General features: G+C 40.4%; 1 protein-coding gene across 10 annotated transcripts in view; it reads left to right on the top strand.

Moving 5' to 3' along the window:
• Ppfibp1 (PTPRF interacting protein, binding protein 1 (liprin beta 1)) overlaps positions 1-17,931 on the top strand; it is a 202,756-nt gene that overhangs the window by 163,078 nt on the left and 21,747 nt on the right. For all 10 annotated transcript variants that reach the window (XM_013505928.1, XM_005407169.2, XM_005407168.2 and 7 more), the window contains 3 exons: positions 797-858; positions 12,023-12,098; positions 15,221-15,375. In XM_013505928.1, coding sequence (XP_013361382.1) covers positions 797-858; positions 12,023-12,098; positions 15,221-15,375 — 293 coding nt within the window. The remainder of the gene's footprint in view (positions 1-796; positions 859-12,022; positions 12,099-15,220; positions 15,376-17,931) is intronic.

Below are 17,931 nucleotides of genomic sequence, written 5' to 3'. Positions count from 1 at the left end.
GGAAGGAAAGAAATAAGGAAGAAAGAAAAGTTGATTGATTTATAATTTAAAATGTTGTCAGTGTCAACTGCATTGTTTTAAAAATTTGTGTTTCTCAGAAGCATGTAACTGTAAGTGAATATTTTTACTTTAATTTTTAAAATTTGTATCACTTTTGGTTGAACTTTTATCTTTAAAATATTTTAGTTTTTTATTGTTAAGTAACATACTTTTACTATTTAAATATAAAATTTTAAGGAAAATCATCCTCAGCTTACTTTACCCTTTATGTCTTGAAATGTTCTAAATCAGTGTGGGAAAGGAGGTTTATAGATGAAGCAAAGTGCTTACCCTTCTCTGTGGAACCTACACACAGCTTCTGAGCATGACTACACGCTCCATCAGGCTCTTCCCACGTGTGTCTGTGTCCTGGTTGTAACTGAGCATCATTCTCTCTGCTTGGTCATTATGTGTACCATTCATTGCTTTCCACTCACTGTTTTATAGCTTCTTTCTATAAAAGACAATCTGTGTTTTTATGTTTACAGTGCCCAAGTTTGATCTTCAGTGTTGTGATGAAAGTGTTGCTATGAGGGAGGATCATTAGCACCTGTTGTTTTTGTTAGACCAGCAACTATTTAGATGAGATAAGAGGTTTTTATCTTTTAGTCTTTAAAGAGGGTATGGGTAATAAATGTGCCCCTTTTAAAAACCATTTAAAACAAATTATTAACATTTTACCTTAAGTCGTTTCAGTCTGAAGAGTATCTTGTACACAGTAACTAAATTGATTTCTGATTTGATATGTTATTTTCAGATATTGAAGTACAAAAAATGAAAAAGGCTGTGGAGTCTTTGATGGCAGCAAATGAAGAAAAGGTATCAGATGAAAGTTAAATATTTTTGTTTTGCTTTTTTCGGGGATCAGGGGTTAAAGACAAGGTCACGTTATGTAGTTCAGTCCTATCTTGATCTTATTGTGTAGCCCAGGCTAGCCTGTGATCCTCCTGCCTTGGCTTCCCAGAGTGCTGAGATTACAGGTAGTCACCACTAGGCCCAGCCTGTGTGGACTTTTTGTAACATTTTTTGTTACAAAAAATGTTGCCCATTGCATGCAATCCCCTAGTTTGAAACTACTGACAGTAGGAGGCAGCATGCTTTGTCCCTCCCCAAGCATACATAGTAGCAGCGTTGGATGTTGTGATTGTAGCTGTGTGCATAGGAATACTACTTCTCCCATGAATTTAGAAAATACCCAACATTGAAACCATCAGAGGAGTTCTGTATTTTCAGTTGATCTATAGGAGAAAGTAGGTCCCATAGTATATATTAGAAATGCTGGACCAGTCTGTTAATTTTTATCTCCACATTATTTCCTTTGTATTCCCGACCTCTTTTCCATCTGGCATTGTCTCTCCCCTCTTGAGAAGTGAAATACCAGAAAACAGTGACACAGGCTCCATGAAACCGTGTGAGGTTCTGACATGTATTTTTAGTATATTGGTTTAGTAATCTGTGTCTCCAAAGGTCTTTCCTCCTTACTGGCTCTTCTCACACTCATCTGATATTACATCTGGCAGCGTGTTTTTTGCTGGTCTCCATGGCTGTCCATGTGTTATCGTGTGGTGGATCCGACAAGCAGATGCCAGGCTCTGTGTACAGCAAAGAACTACAGTGTGTATACCTGATGGTGAAGGAAAAGCAGCTGCATTCCTGAAGGTCATAAACAGATGGTGCTAGGATGACAGAAAAGGAACACTGCACTGTGCAGACAAATCAGGCTTTCAGGCTTAAGAGCAAGAAAGGGTGGGGCATGGTAGCACACACTGGTAATCCCAGCACTCGGGAGGCTGAGGCAGGAGGATTGCTGGGAATTCAAAGCTAATCTGGGATATGAAGTAAGTTCAAGGCCTGGCTGAACTATATAGCAAGACCCTGCCTCGAAAAAAGCAAGAGACAAAAAATGAGGCTGCTTATGCTTTGTTCTGGGGTTATATAGAGTGCTTCTAGGGTGCTACCTAAGCTCCAGTGGGTGTAGTGGAGTGATTAGGGAGGACTGGCCCTAGCATGCCATCCAAGCCTGCAGAGGGATGATTTCCTCAGCTCCCAATGTTCTGCCTGTATTATTCCTCCCTGAGAGACCTGGTCCCCCAAAACCTTTGAGGGATGCCAAAGGAGGAAAGTCCATCTCCATGGCTACTTCCTTCTGAGTAGTCGGCCACTGGCCCTACCTATGTGGAGACCAAGGAACTCTCATCCTATCTGATCTAAGAGATCAAGGGAGCTGAGTTCTTCCTCTAAGGGTTTCTTTTTTATGGCTTTTTCCAGACAGTCTTGCTATGCAGTTCAGACTACCCTTGAACTCACTATATAGCCCAGGCTGGCCTGAACTCATGAGGATCCCCCTATCTCAGCCTCCCAAGTTCTGAGATTATACCACCATGCCTGGCCTCCAAGGGCTTGTGAATGAGCGATGAACATGAAAGTGGGCTTTCATCTTGGGCTTATGCCGTTACCAGTAGTTTAATGCTGTCACACTAGAAGAGACAAATTTGATCAAGAGATTAAGTATGTAAGGTCAGGGGCTGGGGATTTAGCTCAGCGGCACAGCGCCTGCCTGGCAAGCACAAGGTCATGAGTTCGATTCCTGGTACTGGAGAAAAACCAAAAAAAAAAGTATGTAAGGTCAAAATAAATTACCAAAAGCATTAATAAAGCCATGTCCAGGTCAGTAGTCAATTCCTCACTTCCAGATATTTGCCCAGGACAGTTCTTTCCAGATCTTAAAATCATGGTCATCCAGCTTCTGTGCTATATCGTTTACTGTTTTAGACTGATTAAAATAAAAGCTACATTCTTCTTTTACAGACAAATATAACCCCTCTGTTTTGGCAGTTAAGATAACTAGACCCTACAGTGTTGTATGGCCACCACTGCTAGTGAATCTATTTAGTCTTGAAGGACTACAGTACACTAGGAAAATTTGCTTAGGCCAGTGGTAGTGAACCTATGGCGCATGTGTTGTTTTCCTTTTAAGACAAAAGATGTTAATGTATGAGTTGTTATTTCTAAGCTAAAACCCAGTATTCATGTTCAATTGCAGTGTTGGCACCGTGCAATAAATGAGTTTGGAGTTGCAGTTTAGCCACTTGTCTCTAAAAGGTTCACCATCATTGACCTAAGCTGCATATCAATTTCTTTGGTAACTATTGATGATAAGGAAAAGATGTAACTAGTCTTAAAGTTTTGTGCAAATAATCACTGTTCACTGGGTATGGTGGCACACACCTGTAATCCCAGCACTTGGGAGGCTGAGGCAGGAGGATCATTGCCAAGTTCGAGACCAGCCTGGGCTACAAAGTGAGCTCAAGGCCAGCCTGAACTGCATACCAAGACCCTGTCTCAAAAAGACAAAAAAAAAAAAATCACTGTTCTTTATCTCTACTAGAAGCAGTTTTTGAATCATCCAGCAGGATCCTAAAAGAAACAGAAAAAAAAACAAAAGAGGTCATGTTATAACTTGGGATTCAAATGTAGCAAATGAGAGTAGGTTTACTTTTCAGGTTCAACAGATTGATTGGTGTTTTCTTTTCTAAAAAGAAACTTGAGGTCACCCACTGATTCCCCCTTCTTTGTTTTCTGGTGCCTCAGGTGGCTTGCATTTTACCCTAGAGAAGTGAATCTACCTATTTATTCCCTGTACCTCAATGGCAGAAGGTGTGGTTAAAAGGGTTGTGTAAGGCCTGCCCACTTAAAAGCAAACCAGTATTGGGAGTTAGGATACACAGGAATGGAGAAGAAGGTATCTTTGCAATCAAGTACAGAGAACAATTTACTGTCCTCTGGGATCTGTGCTGAAAGGGTATATGGGTACCACTGCCTCCTTGATCACTCTTAGATCTTGTACTAAGTGATATTCTCCTAATAGCTTGATTGTTGGTAAAATGGGTATATGGCACAGGGACTGGAATGGCACCAGTAACACTATAGCCAAAAGTTTATCAGTAATGGGCTTTAGCCCCTGCCTAAATTCTTTCTTAAAAGTAATACTATCTTCTGTGAGGATCCAGTTTAGGGTCCTCTAGCTGAATGACTACTGGAGTGACCTTGACAGCCCTCCCCAGGGTGCCACCGAATGCTTGGGGATCAACACCCAGCAGAGACACTGGGCCTCATGGGGTCAGGCTGCTGAGACTCTAACAGCTAGGACATGGGTTGCCAGAAGTTTGGATGTTAGAGTGGCCCTGAGTAGGAAGAGTATATCTCTTTCAATTACTGGTATGGAACACTCTGGTATCGCTATAAGGTAGTTTGGAAAAGGAAATCTAAATAGCAACTTAGAGTAAGATAAAGAAAGCTATTCAGTTAACTCCTTCAAGGCCCATAACAACTTTAGAACAGAATGAAAGCTCACCCCAACAAGAAACTAGAATAATAAAAAAGAAAAAAACTAGAATAAGCCACCCCAGCATTGTGGAGAAATGGAGCATAATTCTGGGGGTGCCATGCAGGCTGCCTCAGCACCATCGTTCACTATCCAGGCATTCTTCTCTAGCTCTGGGAGTGAGGACAGTCCCCCCTTCAATGCCAAGGATCTTCTCCCTCCATGCTCTAACAGGCCTGGCAAGGGTTTGGAAGCTTTTAGAAAGGGCGTTCCTTTGCCCATTGCCCCAGTCATTTGCACTTAAAGCACTCTGACTTGCTTCCATTACTCTTTAGGGTCTGGTAACAAAACCACAAAGTAAAAGTCAAGCAAGGTGAAAATTTAGTCAGCAAACACAAGTTACACATCTTTGAGGCCACAATTACAACAACTAAAACAAAGTCAAGTAGAATAGGGAAAAAGGACTAGCATTAGAGAAGTAACCCCTCAGCACACAAGGGCTTAAAATGCACAAATTTCTGTTTTTCCTGCATGAGGAAGCACTGTACTTCCAACTCTCTTTCCCTGCATTATTCAGCACCACAAACCAAATGAGTTGAATTCTCCAATAGACAAAAGCTTGCATAGAAGTTGGGAGGGCTGTGTTCTCTCAAGGGAGGGAGAAAAGGAAGACAAACTCCATATGATCCTGCAGCTCACAGGGGTCAACACATCTTTGGGGTGTGCAGGTGGCTGCTCAAGTCTACACAAGACAGCAGTAGCATTGGGTGGACTGGGCCCATGCCTCCCAGTTGCAGGTGAAACACCAAGTAAGTGGGCTTAGAGGAGTCTGTTCAAGCCAAAGCATCCAGGTCCCAGCCCCAGCCAGCTCCAGGGGTGAAGGACACGTGTAAGCCACCCGTCTCACTTCAGTTCAGCTCAGCTGCCTCTCTGTAGGAACAAGGGAAACCACAGCTACTTAAAGGGAACCCCATGCTGCAAGGACTGACAGCAAAAGGGAGTGTCACATAAACAGACCCACTCAGTGTGTGGGAGCCCTCACACATTGGTCCCTGCATAGGTCAAAGCCTTTTGCTCCACAATCTGGTCATCTCTAAATAGTGACCATATCAGCTGTTCATGCTGGGAATCTGTCCTGTGCACCTAACAAGAGTGTAAAAAGGAGCAGCTTGTAAAAAGGAGAAGAAAGTATCCCCAAGAGGGGAATTACCTTCTTTTCTGGCCGGGCTTCTGCTGGCTGTTGTATGGTGACTGCTGGCTACTGGCTGATGTCTAATGAGATCGCCAGGCTGTTGATTTTTCCCGTGTCTGGTGAAGCCTGCTGATATCTCTGACTCCTAGCTGGCTCACCAAATGTGTGGTGGATCCAACAAATGGATGCCAAGCTTTTGTATACAGCAAGCAAAGAACTGCAAAGTAGACACCCAATGGTAAGGGAGAAGCAGCTATATTTATTGAAGGTTATATACAGCCAAATGGTGCTGGACCAACAGAAAGTAAACACTGCACACCATGCAGACAAATCACACTGTCAGGCTTAAGAGCAAGAGAGGAATAAAGGGGCTGCTTGTGCTTTGTTCTGGGGTTATATAGAGTGCTCCTAGGGTACTGCCTAAGCTCAAGTGGGTGGAGAGGAGTGATTAGGGAGAAATGGTCCCAGGGTGCCCCCAGTTGAATGGTCAGGGTAGTGATTTCCTGAGCTCCAAATCTTCTACTTGTATTACCTGTATCTAGCAGTCAGCAGGAGTCAAGTTCAGCTCATGTCATCAGGACTACTTTTCCCTCACACCCCTGAATGATCAGAACAAAGAGTCATTTTCCCAACAAAAGAGTAATTTCTTCTTTTTTTTTAATTTTAAAAATAAAAGGAGGAAAACATTAACAGACAGACAACCTTTCACAAAATAGCAAAAGAACAGTACAGACAATACAGAGTTACAATCAAAGTGGTAGGAAATTAACAATGCTTGTTGTATTACATATTGATATTTTCAAAGTGGTTTCTCATGAATACAGAGAGAGACATGCAATATTGATCAATCAAGGACTCATTGACAGTTTCTTTCAGCAAAGAAATAGAAGACAGTAGAACGACTATGTTAACTATACTGTATATACGTACATACAAAATTTCTCCTTCTTTCCCTTCTCTTTTCCCACATCCCAACAACCCTGTACCCTTGAGTGTTTTCCTATCATTTCACAATGTCTATCATACCTCCTAGTTGAAATTAACTCCAAAAGAGTAATTTCAAGAAACTAAAAAATACAAAAGTGCCAAAGAACTTGGCTTGAACTGTTTTTCTCATCATAACTTTAAGTTTTTCCCCGCTGTGCTTTTCTTGTCTCATTTGCTTTTGCTTTTCATTTTATTTGTTCTTTATTAAATGGAAATAAACTCACTGTCATACTCATTTGCCTGCGTATAGCTATCTTTTTGCTAGTCTTTACTACTGTTGAATAAGAAGAAATTAGCAAATTGCCTGCAATAACTTATTTAAACAAATAACTGAAATCCATTTTATTTTAATGTCTCTCTCTCAAAAAGCAATAATAAGCAAAACCCTCAGTGTTAAATGAGGGCTTACCAGAAGCTCAGACTGCTCTAAGAGCAGCAAGAGTAATATAACTTCCTTGGGGGTTCCAGAAGGCTTCTATGAGAACATTTTTTAGGAAAATTCTGAGGAGAGATACAGATTGTCATCAAGAAAGGAAAACGTAGGCTTCTAAACAAGGGGTCTATCACCATGTTGAGTCTATTAGAAACTTATCTGACCCTTTTAAAATTAAGTTTGTAGGTTTCCTAATTCTTGTTAACAGAAAAAGAATTTTCAAGGCATGCCAGTAAAAGTAACAGAAGGTTTTATTTGTTGCAGTCCATGTTTGGGTGCAGGTATTCAGAGAAATGAGAGACATATTACAACCTAGTGTGGGCTACATTAAGGAATGTCTTCAAGATGGGTGATCCACAGTGCTGTATGCTTGCCCTCTGTCACCTTACAGTGGAAGCATTTGCTTGAGGTTGAGATTCGCTGAGCATCACTGATGCTGCCCATCAGCAGTGTTGCTGCTTCCTACAGTGGAGGAAGTAAAATTTACAGGTGGAAAGCACAGATCCAGAACCCTAATTTACAGAACGTTTAAAAATTGTCTTTTTTGACTGAGTTTCCTGGAAAACACCTGTCTTAAAAGCTATAGTTTTTCTTTTATTATTTTAAAGTACAATTTTAAAATCTCAATTTCCTTTGTCTCCTTTCTGCTTACTTTTTATTTCATCTGTCCTACCTTAGGTCCACGAGCCGAAGCATACCTCAACACCCTTGCTTGAAACACTTCAGGACATACTAGGAAAGTACTAGAGCAGGAGACACCCAGGTTGAGGGTGGGATCTGACGCTGACCACGCAGCTTGGTCAGATAGTGGGCATCTTTGTCTGCAGGGTCCATGAATGGGAGGTCTTAGCTTGTAGACTTTGGATAGTGACACAGCTGAATTGTGGTTTTAGAGAGGTAACTTTGGTGGTAGAATGGAGGTAAAAATAAGGGAAGGAGTATGAAAATAGAATAATGAAGAGGTTGTTAAAATAGTCTAGGTGAGAAATGAAGAGAGCTTGAAATCAGGCAGTGGCAATATTAAGGAGGGAATGAATCTTAAAGAAATTTCTAGATATAATATAGGAGAACTATAACTCCCAACCTGTTAGTGTCACAGGTGCTGAATTCATGGTCCCACAACATGGAAGAATGAAGCCACAAACCAAAGGAAGAATTTGGGATGGTTTTATTGGGAATAAGAAGAGAAGAACATCCCCTGGGCAGTCCATAGCCAACCGAGACTGTAAACTCGGTGCTAGTAACAAACTAAAGGAGCAAAATTTAAAAGAGAAAGTATTTTATTTGTAAGGAGGAAAAACAGAGGACAGAAAGCTACCTTGTGAGGTGAAGGTAAGGGGCCTCCAAGGATTGGATATCCCAGGCCTTTGACCTCAGCTTCCTTTGATCATGTTTGGGGGACTCTTCCCTGCCAGGTGGGTGCCTAGAACTTATTACAACCTCATTGGTTCTCTGACTTTCTTAAATGGATCTCAGGCCCCAAACCCCTAGCCTGGATCCCATTCTGTATGCACATTCCTTCTGGTAGTTTGTTTCTTTCCTGCCCTTTTGTGATAAGTGGGGGCAGGAGCTTATAGAAAGGGAGCTTCAGTAGTTCAGTAGTTCAGTAATACAGTAGTTCAGTAATACAGTGACCCTAGAGTGAGAATGTACACATATATATGTATGACTATAGATGCGTAAGTATATTTTTATATACTGAATAACAGCTTCCTTTTAAATGGCTACCCCTTGTCTCCTTTGCATTTTATTGAAGGTGGGGAGAGGTGGCTATTAGGGCACCTGCCTGCCTAGCTTCCTCAATCCTCTGTTTATCACCTGTCTCTGGTCTTGTTAATTGTTCCCTCTAGTTAAATTTTAACCCCTTTCTAGTCAAGATTAGCCAGAAAGCCCCAATGAGGCCCTCATTTTATATTTTCTTCCTGCCTACAGACCTCTCTCCTATACCAGGTGGGATCCCAAAGGGGAGTGGCCATCAAAGCCCTTTATCAAGGGTGATTTATACAGCAAAGTCATACTGTGGGTACAAGATGGGTCAGATTACAATCTCACCCATAATGAACCAATGGCATGCATGTTGTTCTTATTTTAAGGCAAAAGATATTAACCACTTGCCAGACCAATTGTTTAAATACAGGATGACCAAACATTGCATGTTTTTTATTTTTTATAAGGTAATATAATAGGAAACATAAAAATGACTATTTCATCAAATTTATTCAATACAAGAATCAACTGGTTGAAATGATACCTGCATGAATGACACTCAGGATACTCAGTATATAAACAAAGGTGCTGCCTGAGTGACATCTGAGTTAAACTGTTAAGTTGTTAATGTGTGATTTGTTTTTTCTAAACTAAAAACCTCACTATTCAGGTTTAATTGTAGTATTGGCACTTCACAATAACTAAGTGGGTTTGGGGTTGCAATTTGGGCACTTGTCTCTAAAAGGTTCGCCATCACTGCTATAGGGTTACAAGTACAGCTGCTTAGCTAATATTGATTCAGTAGGAAAATGAGTTACATAGCAAGGGTGCATGGAAAGAACAAAGGCATGTTTGGAAAGGGATTGGTCCAGATGCTCTGGTCACCGCCCTGGGCACCCGACGCCTATCTGGACTTGCTGTACCAGGTGGTGCTAATTACAGTATAATTCCAAGTTACTGCTCATCCCTTACGGAGGTGTGCATGCCTGGCCATTGCATCTTCGTTTTGGCCTGGCCTTCTTCAGATGCACCTCCAGCCACAATTCTGATTGTGCCAACTTCCTTGAGAGCCCATTCCCTCTCTGACTGTATATTAATTTCTATCTAACTTAGCTGCCTATAATAGATAAATAAGATTTACAGATTTTTGGGTTTGAGAAAGAATAATTTCAACAATTGGAAGATAATTGTACCTTTAAAGGTTTAAGGAAATCCAAGCAAAGGCTTAAGTCCTAGGGAGAAATAATGAATTTAATTTTAGATACATTTAATCTGATGTGCTCATGGGACATTTTAAAGGAGATTTCTTATAGAAAGTTGGAATGCAACTCTAAACCTTAGGATTAATGGGGGATTGTAGATTAGTGGGGAATGAACCCCATCAGTTTCAGGAGAAATGCAGAATTGTGAATTGGTAGAGGCTGTAGTTGATGTATCAGGTAGCTTTTAGTTTTTGCTCCCTGGAAAACACGTTTATTATTTCTCCTAACTCTGTGAGTTGGCTAGATGGTTCTTCTGGTGTAGGCTGGCTTAGCTGATCTCTAGATTCTATTGGTGGCTCAGATGGACTGAATGATATAGAATAGTGCAATTTACATGTGTGGTGATTGATAGATTATTGTAGGTTGGCCCCAGCTAGAATGACTCCTCTCATCTCCAAATTATCTCTATCCAATAGACCAGCCTAGGTTTCCCGTAGTTTCTCAGAATTTCCTAGGGCCATACCAGAGTGTTACTGGGTGTTAGGGTGCTAGAGTCTCCTTCTAGAGGTGATTTCTAGCTTCCTTCCACCCTGAACCAAGAATTGGTCAAGACAAACATAAATGGTGGCACACACTTGTAATCCTAGCACTCAGGAAGCAGGAGGATCACCATATGTTTAATGTCAGTCTGGGCTACATGGTGAGCTCAATGTCAGCCTGAACTACATAGCAAAACCCTGTCTCAAAAAGACAAAAAATTAATTAATTAATTTTTAAAAAGCTCTGATCAGACATGGTGGCACACACCTGTAATCCCAGCACTCAGGAGGCTGAGGCAGGAGGATCATTGCAAGTTTGAGACCAACCTGGGCTACAAAGTGAACTCAAGGCCGGCCTGAACTGCATAGTGAGATCCTGTCTCCAAAAGACCAAAAAAAGAGGGAGGGGGCGCTGCAAAGCTACTTTGGGCTAAGTAAGAGTAGGGGAAAAAAAGTGTACCCTCCAGCATGAGGGCGGGGTACCATGAAGGGAGATGACCACCCAGTCCTTTTTGTATATCCCCCCGCCCCCGCCCCATCCCTCAGCATCAGGTCTGGGATTTGAGTTCTCTAAAGAAATCCACGAACAGGACTTCGGGACTTGCTTTGTGCACGTATCCTGGGATTTTGTCAATAACAGGTCCTGCCTACTCTTCTAGCCAATCTTAGTCATACCCTAGCTTCCTGCCTCAAGAGGGCAGCTTTAATGTGCACGTGCTTCATTGCCAAACTGGCCTAACTCAGCTGAGGACACCATTTTTTATAAAGTGCCATGATTGAGGGCATGGCAAAAAAAAGAGAGGGTTTAGGACAGAACTTTCAAGATCTAACATTTTATAGTCCAAATTAGAAAATAATGGGGATTATAGAAGTTGAATATCCAAGGGCTAGGAATATAGTCCAGTGGTGGAACACCTGTGCAGGGCCCTGGGTTGGAGCCTTAGCACCACCAAAAAATTAAAAGTTAGACTATCTTGTCAACCAAGGGATTGTGAAAATAAAATATAAATAAACACAAGTGAAAGAAGGAATACAGAGTTGGGTTAGTAGAATAACAGTGTAGATACTAAATTAGAGACAGGATGAGAGGTGTTTGTTGTTTTTAATAGCAAGGAGGACAGTGATGACTAATCAAAGCAACTTACTTGGTGACAGTCTTGAGAAGGCAAGAGCTAGATGATGACTGATAATGTCTAATAAAGATAGAGACATAGTTCTCTCCAGATTTATAAGTTAGAGTAAATAAAATGGATTGATTTTGTTTTGTATCTTAATACATTATTTTTCTTTTTTTAATGGCAGTTGAAGTACATCTAAATTCAGATGTACTTTTTCTCTATCTCATGCACATAGGAAAAATATTCTAGATGTCACCAGTTTTACTAAAGTTTAGAAGTATTCCTTGAATAATGTGTATAATTCACATCTTCTTATTCTGTCACACTTGCCTTTACTGTTTTAAAATTACAGTATGAAAGATAATAATTCAGGGGGCTGGGGATGTAACTCAGCAGCACAGTGCCTGCCTGGCAAGCATGAGGTTGTGAGTTTGATTTCCGGTATCAAAAAAAAAAAGATGATACTTTATTTTATTCGTAGGACCAGAAAATAGAAGATCTCCGACAGTGCCTGAACAGGTACAAGAAAATGCAAGACACAGTGGTACCCCTTCAAGGTAAAAAGATAGCACTAAACACTTTTGTTTTTTACCCCCTTTAGTTCTCGGCATTAAACCCAGGGCCTTGTATATGCTATGTAATCACTACCACTGAGCTACATCCCAGCCTTTTTTCTTTTGTTTCAAGACAGGGTCTTCCAAAGTTGTTCACACCAGTCTGAAACTTGTAATCCTCCTGTTTCATCTTCTTTAGTAGATGGGATTATAAGTATTCATCCCCCTCTCTGGCAAACTTTCCTACTTTACTTGATTCGAAGTGGCTATGAATTTATATTGGCCCAAATTTCTTGCATACCCATTGTCCCAAATTAGATAGCTCATTCCTCTATTAAACTATGTTGTTGAGCAACTATTCACTGTGAGAAAGTGTGCACTTAGGAGTATGAGTGAGAATATCCTAGGATTAGTTGATCATGGAGAGCATCTCTAAGTTGAATAGGTGGCATTCTAGAGAGCAAGAACAACAGCATGAACATGAATCCAGAAGGGAAAAAGCAGTTGATGTGTTTAAGAAGAGCAAAAGACCACTACATGTGGAAGGCAGTGAGCGGTGGGGAGAGTGCAGATGCTTCAGTGCATCAGTCATGCAAGGTGAGGTGCTCAGTTCTTGTTCAAGTGTGGAAGAATCTACTGAAGGGTTTCAACAAGTCTACAACATGATCTTTGTAACAAATAGAACATGGGAAAGAGCAGTATTTGGAGCAGGGGAAACAAATCAAGATGCTTATGTATTGCAAGTGGAAAGATCTGGGGTAACCAGGTCTGATTGGGAATGTATTATGACGTCAGAATCAACACAGTGGTGAGGTGAGTCAGAGCAGGACAGTGAGCAAGAGGAGCAATGTCAAGAAAGATACTTTTGACTGCAACAACTTGGAGAACCCTAGAGAGATCACATTGGGTGACTAAAGAGATGAGTTCAGCTCTGCACATGGGAAGTTTAAAAACTCCTGGAAGACACTCAGGTAAAGATAGTTATAGCCAGGCATAGTGGCTCGTGTCTGTAATTCCCACACACTGAAAGGGTAGAGCAGAAGGATTACAACACTCCACCTGGACAACATTTAAGGACTAGACAAGACCCTGTCTCAGAATTTAAAAAAGGGCTGAGGATGTAGCTCAGTGTGAAGGCCCTGAACTCAACCCCGAGTACCAAAGAAAAGTACATCCTGTTCCAGTGAAGAGTTATATAAACAGTTGACTAGGATTTACATTTGTTTTGTTAATCTAACCACAATTATAATAACATCTAAATTCTATTCTAGTAAAATTGGAACAAAATTCTAATAAACACTCAATCAAAAATTTATGTCTGGTCACACAGGTTTAAATATCAAATTATTTCTCTTGTACAAGAAACCAAAAGTTGTAAATAAAGAGTCAAAAAGAGGCTAGATATTGAGAAGTAGGAAGTACTTGTTCAAAAGGAAAGGGGAACAAGAGAAAGAGGAAAGGGAGGGAAAAGAAAAGAGGTTTTAGAGAGAGAATGGCCAGGCGTAGTGGCATACGCCTGTAATCCCAGCACTCACGAGGCTGAGGCAGGAGGATCGCTGTGAGTTCAAGGCCAGCCTGGGCTATATAACTGAGTTCAAGGCCAGGCTGACCTGCACAGTGAGACCCTGTTTCAGAAAGAGAAAAAAGAATGGAAGGAAAAAAAATGGAAACAGAGTTTTCGTAAATAGGGAGGGGAAGAAAGGTTGAATGGAGCAGGGAAGGGAATGGGAAAAAAAAGAATTAAGATATATCATGTACAGGTATACATTTCCCATGGTGAGTGTGATCATTATGTATGGCAAACATGTACTAATAAAAAATAAAGATGAAACGAAAGAAAGAAACTTATGTCTGGTTAAGATCTTTAAACAAGTACAGTGGTTCTTTGGTTCATGAGTGCTTTTGTTTGCAAACAATTTGGTTCTCGAACAGAATCATTCAGCAAAATTTTGCAAAAACTGCATTGGATGATGCACACAACCGATGTAAACATAGCCATTTTCTCCAGAATCATAGAATGAATTAAGGTCATGAACCGCTGTTTATGATTTACCATTTAGCATTATTTAGAGATTAGATAGTCACACGCACCAACAATCCCAGAACTCAGGAGGCTGAGGCAGAAAGATGACGAGTTCGAGGCAAGCCTTGGCTAGCAAGTTCAAAGCTGGCTTAACTGTATAGCAAAACCCTGTCTGAACAATAAAAGCGAACAATAAAAAAGGTTTTAATCACTGTTTCTATTTTTTAAAAAAAGACTTTGGAAGTTAATCCTTGTCATTTCTACAGATGTAAAACAAAAAATTCTCAAAATCGCTGCTTTGCAGAATATATGGTAGCTTCTCTGTGGTAGGTTGTTCCTTTTGCTTTTAAGAGCCATAAAAGGATTTTTTTTGAGGGATCAAAGGTCATCTGCCTTTTTTGTCTCCTATTTTCCTTTTATGTATTTTCCAGAGCAGAGCACTGATGAAAAATAAGGTGTCTAAATGGTGACTTTGTTGTTACTCAGAATTAGTTTGTTGTACCAGGTATTCTGCAGCTTGGCTTTTCCTAAACTAAAATTTATAAAGCCCTCAATTTTTAAAATTTACATGAGGTTTTGTTGGAATAAATTACCTTTAAGGTGATTTTCAATCTTGCGAGTCAGTGATCCTATCAAATCCAACTTCCTTTATGAATACCATGTTTCCAGTGGTACATTCTGGTACCACTGGAAACATTGCTGTTTTCCAGTGGTACCAGAAGAAGTTGACTCTTTTGGTGGGCTTGGGGTATAGGTTAGTAATTAGAAAACATGGTTAGCATGTATTAGGCCCTAGGCTCAATTTCCAGCACCCTCTACCCCCTCCAAAAAAGAAAATGCTTGGGATTTTGTTTTACTTTGGTTTGATTTTTGGTTTTTGGTTTTTTTGAGACGGGGCTTCACTATGTAGTTCATGCTGGCCTCAAACTCAAAATGATCCTCCTGCCTCAACCTTCTAAGTGCTAGGATTATAGCCATGTGCCACCAACCCGGCCAAAAGAAAATGTTTTATGTGTAATGTAATTAGAATTCTTATTTTCCTCCAGAAGAGAAACATTTAAAAAAACTACTGTTGTCTTCTTTTTGCTTTATTGTATTCTAGGCAAAGATGGTGAATATGAAGACCTGCTCAATTCCAGTTCCATCCCCACTTTGTTGGATACGCAGGGCTTTAGTGATCTGGAGAGAAGTCCATTGATTTCTCCAGTATTGGAGTCTCCCAGCCATGACCCACTCGACACAAGTATTCCAGAAGAGGTATGTACAGAATGTCAGTATTTTCTTCTTGTTGAAGACTCTGTGTCAGTGAAAGTTCAAACACCATTAATAATACGAGCACATGCTTTTTTTCTCAGTTTCCATTTGGTTCTGGCAGTTTTTGTGTTCTCCAGGTCTCTCCCTCACTCACTCCCTTAACACTTTTATAAATGTGCAGTGTCTCCCTCTCTCTAACAAATGATTTGAGCAATATCAAAATTCCTTACAAAATTCAGGAAAAACAAGCTGGGCATGGTGGTGGCATGTACCTATGCTCTCAGCTACTTGGGAGATTTCGGAGGAAGATCAGTTGAGTCCAGGAGTTCAAGGTCAGCCTGGGGAACGTAGCTAGACTCCTTTTTAAAAAGTCATTTCAGAAAAAACATAAATCCTTTCAAGGTACATACCTTAAAACAAGATTATAATCTATTTATTAAAAAATAGGTAGAGGAAAATAAAATGGGAATAAATGAGATTATATAAGTAAATATATTTTGGTCATTTCTGGTGGTAACTCCAAAAGATGACAATATAATTTCCCCTTGGCTTACTTAAACTGGAGGGCAATAAGCAGTCTTAAACTCATTTATATTGCATCAAACTGTCCAAGAGGACAGGCATCCTTTAGCCTTACCTCAGAAGTCACATAACATCCCTTCTGCTGAGGTTATAGCCTGACCCAGGTTGAAGGAGAGGGGACATCAACCCTACCTCTTAATGGACAAGTGGCTGCACCACATTGTAAGAACCTGAGCAGTGGAATGGACTGATGCAACCATATTTGGAAAAATTAGTGTGCCATGCCATCCTTTGACTGCAACAGTTTACATCTCTGTCCCATGAAAAATATAATCAGCTCCTCTCCAAAGACCCCCAAATTTTATTCCAGTGAGGCACCAACCTTCCAGGAGCCAGTCATCCAGTTTAGAACAAGATGTATGTGAAGTTGCTCAAGTGCAGTTTGTCAGGCAGTTTCTTGACTATCACTCCAATCAGTTTAAAGAGCTGTAAAACTTAAGGACACATTATCTGTCTCCCGTACCCAGTGCACAGTGCTAGGAAAGACATCACATAACTGCTTTAGGCACTTCTGGAAAGAAGAAGGAAAACTGAAAGCTGTCAAGTGCCCCTAGTCTGTAGCAATTCCTGAGCAAAGCCAGGCTGTGTTGCCAGTTCCTTTACAAGGGTCCCAGCACACTGGGCCCTGTGTACTTCCCTCCAAGTCCTCTTTCCTTCTCCTCCAATTATTTGCAGATGAATATTTTCCTCAGCTTTGGGCGTGTAAAAATGCCATAGAGGTTCAAAGCCACCTTTTCATTTTATTCTATCTCTTCTCTTTTGTACCTGGTTTGGTATAATACTTTCAATATGTGGAATTTTATATGGATCCCCGTGTAACCTACTCCATTAGATAAGAGCATGTCCACACATATCTTCATAGTAAGCCTTTGTTGGCCTTAGATTCCCTGGCCAAGAAGTAAGACCACAGCCACTTACTTTTAGTCTTTTTAAAGGTTCATGGTAACAGTACTACTCTCAATCTTTCCGCTCTCTAAACAAAGGATTTAGATCCTAGCACTCCAGAAGCTATAGAAGTAGGATTGCTATGAGTTTGAGGTCAGCATGGGCTACATACTGAATTCAAGAGCATTCTCAAAAACCCAAAAGAAAGGGTTGTACCAGGCAAACTCTCCACTTCGCTGAGACTACATGGTTTCCTGGCATTGTCTTTGATCTTTGCCCTGAAGTCATGTCTTAATTCTACTGTAAATTACTATGTAGAGAGACTACAAATGGAAAATACTGTTTTATGCAACTAAACAGTGACTTTGGTCATCTCTGCTCTCATTTTGCAATAGGCTGTGAAAAGAGACCAAAGGGCAGGGCATCATTACTCTTTCTTATCTGTTGTTGATAATTACAAGAATGTAGAATTCTTGTCAGAAAGGGCTAAGATATTTTAGTAAACAAGTTTAAGGAATAAAAGATACTTTAAAGGGGGAAATTCCCAACTTACTAAAAGTGCATTTATATTTGTACTGAAGGGGAAAATAACATTTGACAACCAATAAGTGCACTGCATGTATAGAGGCTGCTGTCACGTGTAGAGCACACCCAGATAGTCCATATTCTTGTAAGTTTTGTTCTTGGTTTTTCTGGGGTTTTTTTGGTACTGGGAATCAAACCCAGAACTTTGCACTTGAAAGGCAGGCACTTATGCCACCAAGCTATATCCCCGGCCCTTCATATTCTTAAAAGACTTTTTGCTGTGTAAATTCCAGTTTAATGATAGGTTTATATTTTGGAACAGAAACGATTTCATGAGAAGTGAGGGAGTTCCACTGCATTTTTAAAGAAAAGCCAGAAGAGAGATGTGCAATAGAAATGAAGGTTTAGAGTTTGGAAAAGAAATCAAGAAAATGGGTCAGTCTTTTAGTATAATTATTTTTTCCCCATGATTAGGAATCCAAAAAGATGTATGAACTTTAGGAAACAGGCATTATGACTAGTTTGTCCCAGAATAATTATTATAAGATTCAAGCTGACAAAGCTAAT

The sequence above is a fragment of the Chinchilla lanigera genome, unplaced genomic scaffold, assembly GCF_000276665.1.
Source record: "Chinchilla lanigera isolate Chin_1 unplaced genomic scaffold, ChiLan1.0 scaffold00104, whole genome shotgun sequence".
Classification (NCBI taxonomy): domain Eukaryota; kingdom Metazoa; phylum Chordata; class Mammalia; order Rodentia; family Chinchillidae; genus Chinchilla; species Chinchilla lanigera.
This window is presented reverse-complemented; position numbering and strand designations above follow the sequence as displayed.